At 59.0% G+C, this 17,373-nt stretch overlaps 2 protein-coding genes across 2 annotated transcripts in view; both read right to left on the bottom strand.

Moving 5' to 3' along the window:
* Nucleotides 1–4,562, bottom strand: part of RAB44 (RAB44, member RAS oncogene family) — a 13,823-nt gene extending 9,261 nt beyond the window's left edge. Inside the window, exons 1-10 of the mRNA XM_018079694.1 lie at nucleotides 4,365–4,562; nucleotides 4,153–4,267; nucleotides 3,710–3,881; nucleotides 3,289–3,432; nucleotides 2,855–2,945; nucleotides 2,638–2,733; nucleotides 2,121–2,308; nucleotides 1,716–1,764; nucleotides 1,293–1,387; nucleotides 451–845 (exon numbers count right to left, since the gene is read on the bottom strand). Coding sequence (XP_017935183.1) covers nucleotides 451–845; nucleotides 1,293–1,387; nucleotides 1,716–1,764; nucleotides 2,121–2,308; nucleotides 2,638–2,733; nucleotides 2,855–2,945; nucleotides 3,289–3,432; nucleotides 3,710–3,881; nucleotides 4,153–4,267; nucleotides 4,365–4,562 — 1,543 coding nt within the window. The remainder of the gene's footprint in view (nucleotides 1–450; nucleotides 846–1,292; nucleotides 1,388–1,715; nucleotides 1,765–2,120; nucleotides 2,309–2,637; nucleotides 2,734–2,854; nucleotides 2,946–3,288; nucleotides 3,433–3,709; nucleotides 3,882–4,152; nucleotides 4,268–4,364) is intronic.
* A 3,958-nt stretch (nucleotides 4,563–8,520) lies between these two features.
* Nucleotides 8,521–11,154, bottom strand: CDKN1A (cyclin dependent kinase inhibitor 1A). The gene is made up of 2 exons (XM_008922323.3): nucleotides 10,611–11,154; nucleotides 8,521–9,868 (listed from the first exon to the last, which is right to left on the bottom strand). Exons 1-2 carry the CDS (start codon nucleotides 11,014–11,016, stop codon nucleotides 9,819–9,821), a joined length of 456 nt encoding a protein of 151 aa, XP_008920571.1. The 5' UTR covers nucleotides 11,017–11,154; the 3' UTR covers nucleotides 8,521–9,818.
* Between the last annotated feature and the right edge of the window lie 6,219 nt (nucleotides 11,155–17,373).

The raw sequence follows: 17,373 nt of genomic DNA, 5'->3' as shown, positions 1-17,373 counted from the left end.
GTTTCTCAGAGAGCCCCAGTGATGGATGAGCCCGTTCCTGCAGTGCCATGCCCAGGGCCTGTGCACATTCACCTGGAGCTGCTCCTGGCTGAACCTCTTCCAAGGCAAGGCACTGTCCCACTGCTAGACCTGCCTGCCCAGCCTCAGCTGGCCCCAGACCTGCCCCCAAACTTTCTCCCTGTCTTATCCCTGCTTCCTCAGCTTCTCCCAGGAGCTGTGCCTTTTCCCAACCTGTGTTTTCCTGCATCCACCCTGCTCCCTCCACCTCCATCACTGCCTGCTCCCCTGCTTCCTTGCTCTCTCCCAGGTGCTCTGTCACCTTTAGCACCATCTCCTTCACACCAGCACCCTTTCCTTGCAGGAACATCATCCTCTGTGCCTCCTCTGGGCTCTCTCCCTGCTCTGCCCCTGGCTCCTGAGCCATGTGGTGCCCGGCTCCCACGGACGCACCAGCCTGTGTCACATCCAGAGCACGAAACTCAGCTGTGGCTGGTCCTTCTTTCAGGTCTCCTTCAAACAGCTCATGGCTGACGTGCCCAGGGAGGGTGTCCTGCAGAACCCCAGGGGTTGTTCCATGGGCTGTGGCTGCCTCCTGCCCTGCTTGGGGCTCAGCATCATCCTGGGGGTGACTGGCAGCGTCTGCCAGAGCAGGGGGTGCACCCGGTGCCTGTGCCTTCAGATGTTTGCTCAGAGCTGCTATTGCATCATTCATCTCTCTTAGCAAAGAGCTTTGGTCAGAGAAGTGTTCCTCTTTCAGGTGTTCTGGGAAGGGCTCCTCTTCTGCAGAGCTCACTCTCGGAGGGGCTCCTGAAATGCTTATTTCTGCTGGCAGCATTTCCCAAACCCTGGAAAAGGCAGAAAATTGGTGGGGGGGGGGAATGAGCCCAGTTCCCACATCAGGCTCCAGCTCCCTCCCATCCTTGGCCAGTCCCAGGGGGCCTCTGATCTGCCACCTCACCCCATCCCTCTCCAAACCTGATTTTATTTACCCTCTGGGTGCACTTGGGGTTCACACGGGAAGCATTGGGGACAAGTATCTATGTCAACATTATCAGACATGAAAAGACATCTCTCTGCCAGGTACAGCAAGTTCCTGAGCCAAGGGAGTGATGAGCTGGGATAAGAGGTGTGATCTCCAGGATGAGAGATGAGTGGGTGGGAGGGGAGCATTAAAAGGACTAAGTATCATGGTTTGCCTGGGGAGGGTGGAGGGAAGACTTGGGGGCTCAGCACTGGCTCACAGACCCCAGGGGCACATGTGGGAGCAGCAGCTGCTGCCCAGGACCCCTTACACTTGGTGGGTGTTCTTGGCTTTGCGTTCCTCACTCTGGGATCCCAGCCTGATCCGCATCTCCGAGCGGAACTTCTCGCTCTTCCCCGGACTCATCTGCAGGAAACAAGGTGAGAAGGGGAGAGGAAAGAGAAAAACTCTTGGTGAGGGAGTGTATCCACCTGAAACAATGCTGAGCTCTTCAGCAGGTATCCAGATGTACCCACCCAAAGTCTTGGGGGTACCAGAACTAAGGTGCTGCTGCCCCCTCCCTTCCCAAACATCTGCATGGCATCGTGACAACCCCATGTGAGGAAGCTTTTAGGGGAGGCAGTGCCTCAGCTGCAGGAGCACTCTGTGCTCTTGGGCTCCCCAGCAGTCCCAAATTGAGCAGCACAAGGCTCTGGAGCGTGGACACCTCATCCCACACACCCAGCTCAAGTACCTGTGGGGACATTGGCATCTCGCTGGGTATCTCTGCCACGGCTCTGTCCCTGCAAACAGAGCACAGGGGTCAAAATGGCAATTGCATCCTCTTCACCACGTCCATCCCTGCCCCAGGGCTCTCCTCAGCCCCCAGGGCAGTGATAGAGCAGGACAGCAAACCCCACCACCCTTGGAGCAGTCCTAGCTGGGTCCTTCTGGGTGAAGGGCATCACCATCTCTGCTGGCACTGTCCTTAAGGGACGGGTGCAGTGCATGGTGCTGATAGTCCTGCCTTTTTTCCCTGCTGCTTTTCACACCAAGCCATGGTTAATCTGTACCATGGAGACCTCTGAAGCACCATGATGACTGAGACCCATCCAGGAGGAAACCACATAATGTGCAGACACATCACTCGGCCACTCACCCTGGCTCCTCCACGTGCTCCCAAGCCACTGTAGCCCTCATTGTCCTCAGGTGCCCCTGGGTCTGCTTGAGCTGCTGGTGGAGGTGCTGCAGGTGATCCTCCAGCATCCTGTTGCTCGCCTCCAGCTCCTGGTTTTCCATGCTGGTGACTCGCTGGGTGCTGCGGAGGCTGCGGCACCGCCGCTCCAGCTGTGGGATGGCAACCAGGACACTCACAGCCCACCAAAATCCCCAGGTAAAATAATTCATGGATAACCATCTCCTCTGGACCCTGGGCTGAATTTTCCCCCTACCCCCCGTGAGGATGGTGGGTGGGAAACTCAACTTGTGTCCTCTGGGGGTGCGGGGGAGTGTGGGGATGGGGGTGGAAAAGGTGGAGATGAGGGTCCTGTGGGACAACCTGCTACAGGGGCTGGTGGGGCCAGACTGGGATCAGCTGTACAACACCGTGGTGTTGTTACAGCACAGCCCAGAGAACCCATAACACATAAAGGGGCCGGGGTTTGGGGCCAGCCCACCTCCATCTGTGCCGTGACCAAGCGCTGCACCTCCCTCTCGCTGGCGTCCAGCACCCGCTGCAGCTCCACGCCCTGCTGCTGGCTCCGGGCCATGCTCTGGGATGGCAACAAGGACATTGGCACCCACTCACCCGTCTGGGAGCTGCCAGGGGGGTTTGAGGGTGCTGGGTCCCCCCTGGGGTGGGCAGCAAAGGAAGAGGAGCAGCTGGTGACCCACTTTCTGCTCCAGCCGCTGCTGCTCCTGCTGGATCTGCTGCTCCAGGACCTCGCAGAGCTGCTGCACCTCCTTGTCGTGCTCAGCCACACGCCTGTGGGGACAGAGAGGGGAAGGGGTGGGTGGTCAGACCCTGCTGCAGGGGGTGCAGGCCCCTGGGACCCCACATTGCCCACAGGACCCTCTGGCTGCAGCCAGGTTTGCCCAGGGGGGTTCACCCAGCATGGATATGTCCAACACAGTCCAGCCCTTTTGCCATCCCATCCCTGACTGTAGAGGGAGCCCAACCCCAAAGACCAGTGAAACCTCTGCTCTGGCCACTGATGGAGATGTTGAGAACACTCAGGTTTCTTCCCATGGCTGGGATGAGCCATCTTTGCCATCCCTGTCCCCATCCTTCACGTCCCATCCCTCTCCACTGCCCTGTGATGACTCACTTGTTCAGGGTCACCTCCAAAGCCTCCTTCCTGCTCTTGGCTTCTTGGATGTGGTGCCTCATCTTGGCCAGGAAGTCCTCCAGGTTGCCCAGGAGCTGGGGCTCGTCCTGCCGGAGCTTCACCCAGAGCTGCCAGATCTCCTGTCTGCAGGGACAGGGGTGTTTTGGGGTGAGATCCCCCAGGGCCCCCCAAAACCAGGCCAGCTGTGGGGCCCTGGGTTGTTTAGCTCACGCCATTCGGGATGTGTGGGGACAGATGAGCATTGGGGTCACTGGGATCCTGTCCCCTGCTCCTGTGCTTGAGCCAAAGGCACCTCCAACACATTTCTGGGCTCCTGGTCTGCACAGGGATCTCCTGCCCCAGGCCTTTCCCCCTCTACCCTCCCTGCAGGACACCCATGGGTGCTAAGCAGGGCACTTACTCTTCAGAGACGTTGTTGGTGCCCAGCTGGTCCATAAAGGCAGCAAAGTGTCTCCTCTCCTCGCTGTCCACCCCTTCCAAGGCCGGGCTGGGGAGGACCAAGCGGACCCTCCTGGACGCCGTTTTCCGCCGCCGGTGCTCCCTGGCAGCTTTTTGGGAGCTCAGGAACTGCCCTGCCAACAGATATCCCAAATGCTCAGTGCCCAGCCGGGGTGCCAGCAAAGCCCAAACCTCTGGCACTTCGCACCCCATGGCTTCAACAAGCTGCCACAGCACAATGGGACCCTTCACCAGGTGAGCCATGGGCTGAGACCCGGGCATGGGGACAATCCGGGGGCATCACGTGCCACACAGCAAGGGGAGAACTTCCCACCCCTCTAGCAGAGCACTGGGGCCGTGCCCAGGATCAGCCTGGGCTGTTTGGAGGCAGCGTGTGGCACTTACGGAGCCCGGCAGTGAACTCCTCGGTGCTCAACCTCCCGGTGCCAGCAGCATCCAGCCCATCGAAGACGAGCTCCAGCTCCTCTGTGCTGCACGGGAAACCTTCCTCCTGGAATCTCTAAAAACAGAGCAAATCAGGGGGATAACCCAACCCATCACCCAGTCTCCAGCCACCTGCAGAAGACAACCCCATCCCTCACGACCCCATCCCTTACCCGTATGTCTGAGCGGGTGATGAACCCTGCCTGGTCCTTGTCCTGCTCCCTGAGGAAGTCCTGCACCCTCTGCACTATTTCGGATGGCTGTTCCTCACCTGGGCCAGGTGCTGGTACCTCACTGGAGCCCTCCTGGATCTGCCTGCGCCGGCTGGAGCCCAGACGCCGGCCCTTGGTGCCCGCCCGGCGCTCGGACATGGCTCCAGCTCCGTCCTGCCTGGGAAACCAGTGGGTGCTGAGCCTTGGCCGGCTCTGTCCTTGCTGGAAAGCTTTGCTCCAGCGTGGTGGGAGGTGGCAGAGAGAGACCAAGCTGGAAGTTCATTTTGCTGGTGCAAGAAGGGTTTGGCAATAGGAAGAGAAGGTCTTATCTCCGATTGCACAGCACGCACAGAGCCTGGATCCACAGCAAACAGTGGCCATTCCCCCCAGCCATCCCCCTGGATTCCAGCCCAGCACACACTGGGTGAACAGCTTCTCCTGCCACCAGCCAAGCACCCATCCCAAACCTCCCCGTGCCCTGGCTGTGGAGGTTGCACAGGGCACCCTTCAAAGGCCACTTGGGAGGTGACACAGCCGGGAGGTGACGCCAGCAAAGGACCAGCCAAGGCGATGCTGGAGGTCTGAGTGGGACGTGGTGGTTCCACCTGCTTCCTCAGAGCTCGGCAGCAGCTTTAAAATTCCTCCCCCAGTTTTCACAGCCGTGAGTCACCTCCGGGGAGAGCGGCGGGGCCTCGGGAGGTTTCCATCATAGGAGGTTTCCATCACGCCGTGTGCTTGCCCTGGCCTGTGGGATCTGGGCTGGGGACCCCCCCACTCCCTTCTCCCCAGCCCCGGGGGGGGGTGGCCAACACCAACAGCCACTGTGCCATCCCTGTGAGGGGCTGTTCTCTGTGCAGCAAAGCTGAAACACCGAGGGAAGGAACCCACAGCCAAGGAGAGCTGTGACGCAGAGCCGGGGCCGTGTTTGAGCCCAGCTTTCCTCTCCCAGCCCGGGGAGACCCCCGGCTTCCCCAGCCCTCTTTCCTTTTGCAATGAGAAACAGCGATTCTCCTCAATCCCAGTGTGCTCCAGAAATGTGGGAACAGGCTCCAAAACCAGCCCCAACCCTTAAATGTGGAGTTGCAGGAGTCCCACAGGACATTTCGGGAGGGCAGTAACCAAGTGCCTTGATGGTGGTCCCAGCCCCATAAAGCAGAAGTGGGAGCACCAGGCAGCAAAAGTGGGAGCTTTGGGGGGGCAGGGGGGTTGTTTAAGGAATGAGGAAGCCCCCACTTACCTGCCCCAGCCCCAGGGGGTGGGATGAGCCCAGTGCACCCCAGAGGCACTGAACAAACAGGGGGATGGGGTGGGAATTGTGCACCCCCAGCCAAGCAAGGCCCCCCACGGCATCACCAGCAACCTGCCTCCCCTCCAAAACCCCCCATGCTGCTCCCAGCCATCAGAAAAGGGCCCCCAGCCCCCAGTCCTCCACAAGCAGCAAGAAAAACCTCCCACAGCTCACCAACAGCAAGAAAAAACCCTTATTTCCCCTCTTTTCTACTCCTTAAGGTGACGCACGAACTACCCCCGGGGCAGCAGAACTTACCCTTCCCACGTGCCGGGAGGGACCCTCAGTTTTGGGGCACACGAGGCAGTGGGGCCCCCCGGGCCAGGGGAGGTGCTGGTCCCACAGCAGCCCGTGCCTGAGCTCTCATTTTCTCTTACTCAAGGCGCTTTCCGTTCGGGGGTGACACTCAACTGCCGGCGCTCACACGTTTCCTGTTTGCTGCCTTGCAAGTGGGGTGTGGGGAGGACCCATCCAGAGGGTCCCCTCAAACCCTTCAGATCCCAGAGCAGCTCTGCAAAGGCATTGGGAACTGCAGCAGAAATCCCCATCGTTTGCCCGTCTGCAATGGTCCAGGGCAGGGGAAAAACAGCAGGGAAACAGCAAATGTTATTTTAAGGCTCCAAATAACCCAAAGTACAGGACTATCTATAACCCACAGATCACAACATCCTAACAACAACAGAACAACCTGCAAGTCCCCCCTGTGGAGGCTCTTTAGTCCCAGTGTTTGGAGATCTCGCCCACTGTGCTGCTCTTTGATGCTTTTTTCCAAGGCTCCTGCCTGAGTTTTAACTTGGCTTTAAACCCAGCACTAAACCCACTAAACCCAGCACTAAACTCACTAAACCCAGCCTGTGGACTGCATGTGCTCTGGGTCACAAGGGGAAAGGGGGGATTTGGTGGGTCATGGGCATTTTTGCTCCACTTTAACTGAAAAATGGGAAGAGAACTCAAGCAAGGGGAAACACAAACTATTATCTTTAGGTCATAACTAGAATTAAGATCCCCAGGCTCACAAGGCAGGACTTAGGAGGTGGAAGCCAACGCCCTGAGTAACTCTGCCCATCTCAGCTGGTTAAATCCCTCACTGGGAACCAGCCCCATCCCACCCTCCCAGACACGTCCTGCTCGTTTGCAGTTTGACCTAAAGAAGCAGCAGCCACCTCAGGTCCATCTGCTCCATCAGGGCATTTATGGGTCAGCTGAGGGCTCAGCTGGTTCTTCTCCACTCATCTGAGCAAAGCTGGTGCTGGTTGCCCCACCCTGAAGCATCCCCACAGCCGGGCTGGGGGGCTCGGTTTGCAAAACCCTCCTCTGAGCTGTTTGTCCCCACATCTCACAACCCCTGGTGCTGTTTGCTGGTTCAGTTTTTGCTTTGCTCTCCCCAAGGAGGCTTTTGAGGGGAAACCCCTAAATATCCCTAAGCAAGCTTGGTTTGTGCCCTCTTGCCCCAGCAAGGCTCTGACATCGTGTTTCCAGTGGCAGAGCTGTGCCAGCAGCCTGTGCCAGGGTCAGCACCAGCCACGGGAGGGTAAGATCCAGGAGAGAGGGTACAATCCAGCCCTGATGAGATGCTGGGCAGGTCTCAGAGAAAGGGGATTCAATATAGTAGGGAAGGGAGGGGAAGCACCTGACCCTCCTCCTGTGGGAGTTTGAACTCCAACATCCCTGCTCTGTGCTGAGGCCAGGCTGGGATGAGAGCAGCAAAACACAACCTGGGCTGAAAGAGGGAGAACTCCATCCGTTCCTCAGCTGCTAGAAGCCCATTTTGTGACCCAGAGCTGGGGACACACAGTCCTGGAGTGTCCCAGGGACTCAAAGCTCAAGCCTCAGTGCCCAGCTCCCTCTGGCACGGCAGGGCCAGCCCCTGGCTGTGCCTGCAAACAGGGACAAGGGGCTTTTCACTGGTTTATTTCTCATTTCCTCCTCGCCAGCTCTCCTGGCAAACGGGAGGTGACAGCAGAGGGGAGCAGTTGGCAGCAGCCACGGGGGCTGGAAGGGCTGACGTAAGGGGAAAGATTACAGGGGCTAAATCTGTAGGGTTTGACTCAGCAGCAGCTCAAAGGCTGTGTGACTGTGCCCCACAGGCACAGCCAGGGACATGGGCTTGCGTGGGTGCCACCCCACACCCTGGGGACAGGCAGGTGCTGAGCAATGACACGAGGCTGTCACCATCAAAACTTTAATTTCATCTGGGCCCTTTGCAAAGCAGGTCACTTGTCACATTAACCAGAACCCGAGTCTGCATCCAGGTCTTGCTCAGCCCTCGGAGGAAGCAGCTGGTGCTGGAGGTTCCCCTGACTCTCAGGGGATCTCAGTCCCACCTGGGACTTGCTGCCACACATTTCCTTCAGTGGTGACACCACGTGTGTCCCCATCCCACAGTGTGGGTCGCCCTCATGGCCACCCACTTTACCCACCCAGCACCACAGGAGGAAGGGATGGGACCAGCCTGCCCGTGGCTGATGGCCACTTGTCCCCCAGGACAGTGCACTGGGGGTTAGGAGGAGTGGGGGCACAGTGGGAAAGGGGGAACAAGGTGCATAAGAGGAATCACCTTCACACAGGGGCCTGCAGTGAGATCCCACACAGTGCCTTCTGCTGGGTTCATGGTGGCAGCACCAGACCCCTGTCCTGAGGCAATGGAGTTAAAAAAGGTGCCATAAGCCCTGTGCTTATCCCTCTCAGCCCTCACAACAGCAGCTCTCAGCTCAGGGCTGCACCCCCAGAGGGACCCCCAACCTCCAGAACCAGGCAGGGACCCAGAGCACCTTCCTCCCCACAGCCAGGCCCTGCTCCCAAATATTCCCATTAACCCAGAGACACCAATTCCCTTACACAAGGCAAGTGTTTATTGAAAGTTAACATTTGTAGACAAACATGTATCTCCCATTTCCCCACGTACACTTAATAGTATTATTTTTAATATAAATAAACATTTAGTGCTGGGAGCTTGGCAGCTTCACCAACAGCAAAGTGCATCGTGGTGCAAGGTGAGAGGTCAACCCCATCCCTTTCCTTCCTGGGACCATCTTGCACCAGTTTCCAGAGTCCAAATCCAGCAGAGGAGGAGATGAACCCCATGAAAGTGCTGAGACCCGACAGTGTAGAGTCCCTCAGGAGCAGGGACTCATCCTTCAGTGCTGGGACTGAGCAGCCTTTGCTCCAGGCCATCCCAGAGGTGACCAAAGTCCTTGCTCTGCAGAGCCAGGTGAGGGTCCTCTCCCCTCAGCCCCAAAGGAGAAAAAGTCCAGGAAAACAAGCTACAATTCCTATTTCAGCATCATCCCCAGAGGAGCCCAACAGAGCCAGAGCAGGGGCTCCCCAGCCTGGTGTCAGCGTTGGAGGAGGCAGGAATGTGAGGGCAAACAGTACCACTCAAGCCAACAACAAGGTAAGAAAGTGGGATTTTGGGCCAGTACAGCACAGGGGATCCCAAAGCCTCCCAGGCAGTGTTGGGCCCCCAACTGCTGTTCCAAATGGGGGCCTCCAGTGGGTTTGTCACCTCCTGCCACTGGTGGGTCACCCCAAGGAAGGGCTGCCCAGGGAGCAGCTTCCTCTCCCAAGCAGCTGTAGGAAGGAGCAGCCTCCAGGTCACTCATGGACAAGTGCTTGGCACTGCTGGGTCCATCCTGCTGGACAGAGGGCACTCTCAGGTGCCAGCAGCCGGGGTGTCCTCAGGGCCAGGCTGTCTCAGGGCTCCTCAACCCACATCAGTGGCTTCATCTTAAAGATATCTGGTGCCATCAGGTGGTTGGGACACAAGTGTCCCCCATGGCCAGCCCTCAGGCAGGGGACAGCAGGACGGTGCAGGGATGCTTGGCCCCACCACCACAGGGCAGAGGGCACTTCTGCACAGGCAGGGCAGTGCCTCAGTCCCACCAGGCCCATCTCAGTCCTCCTCCACCCCCAGTGTGGGGCTCCAGCCCTCGCCAGAGGCTCCTCCTCTACATTGCACACAGTGAAGGTCCCTCAGGACCCCAGAGCTACTCATAAATAGGGAACTACAGACTCTACATTGCTTCATGCAGAACAGCTTACACAGCACAGGGTGGGGGGAAGCCACAGACCCCCCGTGCTCGGCAGCATCAGCAGCTGTCCCCCATGGCAGAGGAGCCACCAACGTGTCACGGCTTGGGCTTGGCAGGGACGATCCTCCTCTTGGCACTGTAGAAGTCTGGAGGGCAGAAGGAAAGGGTTGGGAAGTGCCTCCAACCTGCTGGGAGCAGTGGGGCAGGACGAGGAAGGTGTCCCCAGTGAGGCACCCCAAAATCAGCCAAGGGTTCCATCCCAGAGCTCCCCCACCCAAAGCTCCTGGGGAGAAGAGCCTGCATGTCTCCACCATCTCTTCTGTTTGGTCTCACCTGTGTTTCCACCCCAGGCCCTGACCTGAGAGGGCAGAAATTTCTTAGGAAGAAATTTTTTACAGTGAGGGTGGTGAGGCCCTGGCAGGGGTTGCCCAGAGAAGCTGTGGCTGCCCCATCCCTGGAATGTCCAAGGCCAGGTTGGATGAGGTTTGGAGCAACCTGGGCTAGTGGGAGGTGTCCTTGCCCATGAGAGGGGGGTTTGGAACTAGATGATCTTTAAGGTCCATTCCAACCCCTTAATGTTCTGTGACTGGGTCTGGCCATAGGAACTGAAAGTGATGAACCATTTTGGGGCATCTTCACCTACAAAACCCACAAGCCCAATGGAATTCCCCTGCCTAACCCCCAGCAACCAAAAGGCACCCAGTGTGTGGCCTTTTTCCCCTTGGAAGGTGGGCTCTGCTCACCCAGGGGAGATCCATGGAGGGTGGTCTCCTCCCCATGCCCTGGAGCCAGGCAGGGCTCTGGCACCCCAGTCCCCTCTGTCTGTCCCTACCATGACACCAATGCCACCGAGCAGCCACGGAGTGACACCAAGCCCCCAGCACTCACCTTTGATGGTGGTCTGCCCACGTTTCAAGCCCTGTGGGGAACCAGCCTTGTAAACCTCCGAGCTCTGCTGAGACTCCTCGGGGCGAATCCTGCCAACACAGTCCCTGGAGGGGACCTTGCAGACCAAGGAGCTCCTGCTGTCACTGCTGATGACAGCCCTGACCAGGCTGTGGGGCCCCTGGGGTGGCTGCTCAGCCAGGAAGATCCTCTCCCACTTGAAGGGTCCTTCCAAGGGAGTCTCTGTCTCAAAGTCGAAGTTCCAGCGCTGCTGAGCTTCTTCCAGTTGCTGCCTCAGCTTGTCCTCAAAGTCATTCTGGAGCTGGTCGTGGTCCACGGGGCCAAAGAGGTTCCTGCACACTTTGCTGCTGCAGGGTGTCTGCCCAGCCCTGCTGTGGGACAGGGGCATGGTGGCAGCTGGGGGGAAACCAGAGAGAGTTACCGGGGTTCAGGAAAGCCAGGAGCAAACTCAAGGGTAGCGTGCTGGCTACCAGAGCAAAGCACACGGTAGCCAAGGTGGGACAAGCTGGGCTGGGCTCTGCAGTGAGCCAGCCCAGAGGGGACTGACACCCACCAGCTTCATCCAGACTTTGACTTTTGGGATTTTAGTGGCATCTTAGGCAGAGGCTTGAGCATGGCTGAGGTCACACACAGCCCAGGGAGATGCAGAAGGATGGGGAAGGTGCAGATGTCAACATTCCCCACATCCTTCCTCCAGCAGGGAAAGCCCTGTCAGGGCAGAGCATCCAGCACCTGGATGCTGCCACAGGCTCCATCCACAACCCCACTGCATTCCCACTTCCACACAGCCACAAGGCAAGCTGGCACACGGGCAAGTGAAGCAACAGGATATTTTCCTGGCCAGTTTTTTCATCACAAGAACCCAGACCCAGTGGTAAGGAAACCTTTAAGCAACTGCAAGAACATGCCACAGGCTTGACCACTGTGCTAACCACCCTCCTTATCTGCAGGGAGCTGTTGAGTAACCAGAGACAAGACCTTGTTTGTTTTTTTTTCAAATTGGTGCCAAAAGCCTTGACCTTCACAGTAATTGGCAAAGCCTTTCCTTCCGAGCAGTCCTTCCCCTGACACATGTGTGGGGATAATGGATCCCTCACACCACCCACGGTTATGAGGAACCTCAATATAGAATCAGAATTGGCGAGGTGGAAAAAAAGACCTCCCAGGTCATCGAGTCCAACTGATAAGACAAGCAATGCTCTGGGATTTGACAGCTTTCCAAGCTAAGGGTTGCCCCTGCTGGGACAGCCACACTCGTTAAAATTGTTTAAGAAAAAGAGATTCATGGAAATAAAATCCCTGCAAGACAGCTCTGACTGCCCAGCCAGTCTAGGACCCCCAAATCCAGACCATGAAAGACACCCCACCCAGTCTTTCACTCACACCCCCAAACTTCCACAAGGACGGGGTTCTCAGTCTCCTGCAGGGAGGATTTCTGCCCAAATTCAGCACCTGCAGCCCCTCTGGATCACCTGTGCCACATTTCTTTCCCAGATTCCTGAAAGTGTTCAAGGAATGACTGGACATGGCATTAATGCTCTAGTTTAGTTTCACAAGGTGGTCTTCAGTCAAAGGCTGGACTCGATCTTGGAGATCTTTTCCAGCCTAAATGATTCCGTGATTCCATTACCAGGCACGTTGTGCCACCGGGCAGCTGAAGAGCCTCCAGCCCGGGGGCTGGGGGGGCCACGCTCTGCCCCGGGGGCCACCCCAACCCTGTGCCCAAGACTCAGCATCCCGGAGTAAAAATAGAAATCCAGCTTCCCTATCTCCTGGCAGTCTGAGCACACAAACAGGATGACCTCACCGCGAGGCAAGTCCCAGCATGTCCAGGCAAGCCCTGGCAGGTAGTGGGCGGGGGGGGGGACGTGTTCCCACACCCTGACCAGACCCCCCCGGCCCTCGCCGCCCGCGTCACGCGCCGATGTCCCGATCCTCGGGCCGACGACACGGCCCAGGTGCCACCCCGGAGCCCGGAGATAAAACCTCCGCCCTGACTCACGGCTGCAGATTTGCCAAAGCCACCAAGGAGGGACGGACGGACCGGGGCCGGGTCATCGTCCCCTCCCCTCCCTCGGGGCTGGCGCCGCTTCCAGCGACCTCTGCCCAGCGAGAGCTTTCGAGGCTCCCCGTCCCCGGCTGGGGAGCCCCGAGATTTGGGCAAGGAAGCGGCAGGTGCTCGCTGCGTTAGAGCCTCACCCGGCCGGGCTGGGCACCCCCGGACACACACACACCCCACCGGGGTCCACGGGCACCTGCGACAGCCAGGACCAGTCACACCAGTTCGGGGAAGGCTGGGGGGGGGCAGGAGGGCTGGGAGCAACCCGCACCCGGGGACCGGGGGATGAAGCCGCTGAGCCCGCGCAGAGAACGGCCCGGCTCACGACACCGATGGGCGAGCGGGGCTGGCACGGGGCGTCACGGCGGGAATGACACGCGGGTGGCCGGGCCCCGCGGGACGGCGGTCACGGAGGATGCTCGGCGGGGCGGCGCGCGGACCGCGCCCGCACCGCACCACGCCCGCACCGCCCCCCGCCTCCGCCGCCACCGGGGGCGAGCGCGGCCCGGCCCGGCGGCCCCGCGCCCGCCCGGGGGGCTCCGGGCTCCCGGGGGTCCGCGCCGACACCCCGGCCCCCGGCGCGGCCCGGCCTCCCGCCCCGCGGCCCGCGCGGAGCCGCCCCCGCTCCGGGCACCGGCCGCGCTCCCGGGCAAAACGCGCGCTTCCCGGTGGAACCGGCTCTCCCTCCCGGCCAGCGAAGGGCCGGAACCACCAGGACGGCGGGGAAAGGGGGTGACTGGAAGCCACCGGGACCGCCCGCACTTCACCGTCAGGTCCCGCCGCGCCCCCGGTGCCGCCGCCTCCGGCCGCCTTTATAGCGGAGAGCCGGGGCGGGGCCGGCCCGCCGCTCCCGCGTCGCCAGGGATTTCCCTCCCGGCCCCGCCCCGGCACCGCTCGCGTGTCCCCAGAACCCACGTACCCCGTATGTGATCCCCCCACCGCCCTCCCGGTCCCCGGTGCCGGGAATGCCCGCGGTGCCAGCGGGACGGGATGGGAATGGGGCACAGGGAGAGGGGACCCCCCCTTCTAGGGGGTGCGGGGACCTGGTATTAGGGGCTACAGGGACCCCCGCGTTAGGAGGTCCAACGACCCCCTTCCTTAGGGGGTGCAGGGACCCGGCATTAGGGGCCACAGGAACCCCCCGGTTAGCACATAGAGGGACCTCCTCCCTAGGGGGTTGCTGGGATCCCCCTGTTAGGAAATACAGGAACGTTGGGTGGGCTCAGGGCCAACCCCCAGTAAGGGATGGAGGGACCCCCCCCCATCAGGGGATGTAGGGACCCCGTTCCTAGGGGCTTGCAAGGATCCCCCCATCAGAAGATACAGGGACGTCCCTGTTAGGAGATACAGTGACCCCCTTCCTAGAGGGGAGTCAGGACAGAGAGACCCCCCATCAGGGACACAGGGGGATAGGGAATATAGGACAGAGGATACAGGGACCCCTCAGCAATGGATACAGGGGTGCCCCATCCCAGCTGGGAGATGCAGGGGGTTAGTTGGCTCGAGGGGGGGTCCCACCCCACCCAGGCTGTCCCACCCAGGCTGTCCCACCCACCGGGTCACTGTGGGAAGGGGGATAGTGGATTAAGGAAGGGACAGCTCAGCCCCTCGGGGTGCCCACCTCAGAGCCGTGCCAGGATGATGCTGCCCTGGTCCCCACGTGCTGTCCAACCCATCCTGGGCCACCCCTGGCCCCTCCAGATGGATTTTCTCCCCTGGGTCTGGCTCTGCTCCATGTGCTGGACCCCCAGCACCCACTGTGGCCAGAGGAAAGTGTTTGGGGAAGGATCTGCTGTCTGAGTCCTGCAGGCTCCGGGGCAGGGATGAGGAGGAGGAACAAGTCCAAGCATGTCCTGCAGGAACCGGTGGCCAGTATTTGGGGGGATCTGTGGCTTAGGTGGAAAGTGCACCCAAGTCCACAGGCAGGAAAGGTGTGAAGCCAGGGCAGCTTCTGCTGGGGCCAGAGGGCACCTGCCCCTGTGCCTGGTTTTTGGTCCATCCATGCCCTGTGGCAGGATAAATTATGCCCTTGGATTCAGCCCACCCAGTGCATGGGGGGCCATATCCAGAAGCCCCCTCCCAGCCCAGCACACACTGCCCAGACACTGAGGCATCACAGCCTGGGCACATGGGGACAAACACAACCTGCTGGCGTGGGCACAAGAAGGTGACAGCACACTTCCAAGTGACACAGACCATGTTAAAGTGATCCCTTGGGAATGCCAGACCTCCTCGAAGGCCCCTGGAGCTGGTGGGTGCTGGGGTGCTGAGCAGGACCCTCAGTGTGGAAACCACTTGTGCTTGTCCCGGCTGGACCAGCAGCTTCCCACTGGCTGGAGCAGCTGGAGAATATGTTTGGGCATGTTTGGCTGGAGGCTGCCACAGTGCAAGAGGGTTTTGACATCACTAGTCCCCACTCCGTGGTGCTGGGCCAGGCCAAGTTGCTGGGATTTGGGTGGGTGGTGGCTGCTCAGCACCTTGGCTGCCTCCTGACAGGCACAGTGGGATGGGCAGGAAAGGTGAAAGGAGAATGTAAAGTGTCTTAAATTAATACCACACACTGCAGAAAATCCATCCTGGGAAGCTGCAGTCTGGACCCAAACACTCCCAAACTCGTCCTGTCTTTCCATTTGTAACATGCAGGGAGAGGAGGGGGCAAGCTGGGACAGGGAAGCTGTCGCTGGTTTTTCCACCTGGGAGTGATTTCTGCTGCTGGCTGCAGTGAGCAGCTTTGAGAGCTGCACTGCAGAGGGTGGACCTGGTGCTGTGTGGTAGCAGATCAGTTCCTTGCCGAGCTCCAGCTCTGCTCCAGCTGCAGGTGTGGGTTTGATCCCTCTGGATGTGAGGGATGCGATGGATCCTGATTCAGCACTGGGGCAGCACAGCCTCCAGCTGGGCTCTGGGATGAAGCAGCATTTACCAGAGGATGCTCCCTGCTTAAACCACCTCTTCTGTTTTTCCCATAAAAGCCCCCCAAGTACACAGAAGGGAATCAGAAGGGAATGGGAACATCCAGCCAGCAGCTTTTTAAAGTGGCAGAGGAAGGAGCTTGTGCAACCTGGAGCAGCTCTGTAGCTGCTGATGCAACAGTGAAGGATTCAAAAAGTGAAGTGACAGTGAGATAACCGACCAGCCTGGCTGCTGAGAACATCCCAGTTCCACCAGGGATCCATCCCAGGGCTAAACCAGACAGAAAGTCAATCAGACACAGATTTTCCCCTAGGAAAGTGACTCCATGATTCTCTCAGTGATTTTTGATGGGGTGGGGATCTGCTCCCTGTGCCCTGGGATGGGGGGAGCAGGTTTCTGGCTGTTGCCAGCTCCACTCTCGCTTCCCTTGCTCTGGGAACTGGGGAGTTCTGGCTGCACAGCAGAGTCAGAGGAGACCTCAGCCAAGTGGGTTATTGGAAATGGGAAGTGGGAAGAGGGATGGCGTCAGGGTCTGGGTCAGGGAGTCCATGGGCACATCTGCAGTGGCATCACCAGAGAAAAAGGGGGAGAGGGGGAAGTGTGATTAAGAAAGAAGGTGGTACAGGAACTTTAAGAAAATCCCAAAGGTGACTCATGTTCAGTCCCACAACAAGAATGAGGAGGGGGAAGGCAGAGACAGGGAGCTGGGGACCAGGATCAGTGCCGAGGGCTGATGGGTTATTTCCTCCTCACCATTTATAGCCACCCTGTGGGATCTGTCACCTCCCCTGTGCCCCTCCCCGAGGGGTCCCAAACCCCCCAAACCAGGGGGCCCTGGAGGGGTGTGATTGTGGGAGAATCAGTCTTTATATTTCCTTGAACAGCTCATCCTAATGCCTGGAAGCAAGAGGAACATATTACATGCCTGCACATTTCAAAGAAACCTCCTTCCCAGCATCAGGGGCACCCAAATACTGAGTGGCAGCCACTGCCTTGGCCATGGAGCCTTTGGTTTCATCCCCAGGGGATCTCCCCAGGTGGGGTCTGCAGACACTGAAGGGAGTGGAAGTCTCTGAAAACACGGATGCAAAGGCATTACTCACAGCAGGAGAGGGTGACTCAGCCCGTCCTCAGCCCGGCACAGCCGGAGATCCAGCAGGGAACGGCACAGCCGGAGATCCAGCAGGGAACGTGCTGGGGCACATCACTGCTGACTGCCAGCCTCATCCCCTGCCCCGTGTCCCGCTCTGACATGGGCAGCAGCACCCCCAAAAGCCAAGGGGATGTGGGTGGGAGCTCCAGCAGGGAGCAGGGAGTGGTTTGAGTTGAGGGAAAGAGTCAGGCTTTGAGTGCTCCAGGCTTGGGTGGGATGGAAACCAGGGACATGCGGCTTTGTGGAGCCACATTTGGTGGGAATCACAAGCTGAGGTCCAACCCGTGCTCATAATGACTGCTTTAAATGCACACCAATCCCTACATGTAGGGATTTTAGATGGTTTTGAGATTTAGTGGTCAAAGGTGTACGTGAAGTAGGGTTTTTTTGGGAGGGGGGAATGTAATATTCCTGTTACATCAACCAGCATAGAGGGAAAACCAGCAAAGAGTCGGGCAGATGAGCATCCCTCAGGTCTTTTGGGATGGAGTTGGCAGAGATCAGGGCACACACTTCTTTTTCAAGGTGGGATAAACATAAACTCTGCAAAAACCTGAATTTCTGCCCAGGGAAACAACCTGAGAATGGGGAGAACTAACACAGCATCTCCATCCCAGCACAGA

The sequence above is a fragment of the Manacus vitellinus genome, unplaced genomic scaffold (assembly GCF_001715985.3).
Source record: "Manacus vitellinus isolate BGI_N305 unplaced genomic scaffold, ASM171598v3 scaffold_47_pilon, whole genome shotgun sequence".
In the NCBI taxonomy this organism is placed as follows: Eukaryota; Metazoa; Chordata; class Aves; order Passeriformes; family Pipridae; genus Manacus; species Manacus vitellinus.
The sequence above is the reverse complement of the archived record's forward strand: the minus strand, read 5'-3'. Positions and strand labels throughout refer to the sequence as shown.

Coding starts and splice junctions, on each gene's coding strand:
- CDKN1A (XM_008922323.3), bottom strand. CDS start 11,016: ATGCCCCTGTCCCACAGCAGGGCTGGGCAGACACCCTGCAGCAGCAAA. Junction 9,869..10,610: donor TGGGCAGACCACCATCAAAG/GTGAGTGCTGGG, acceptor TCTGCCCTCCAG/ACTTCTACAGTGCCAAGAGG.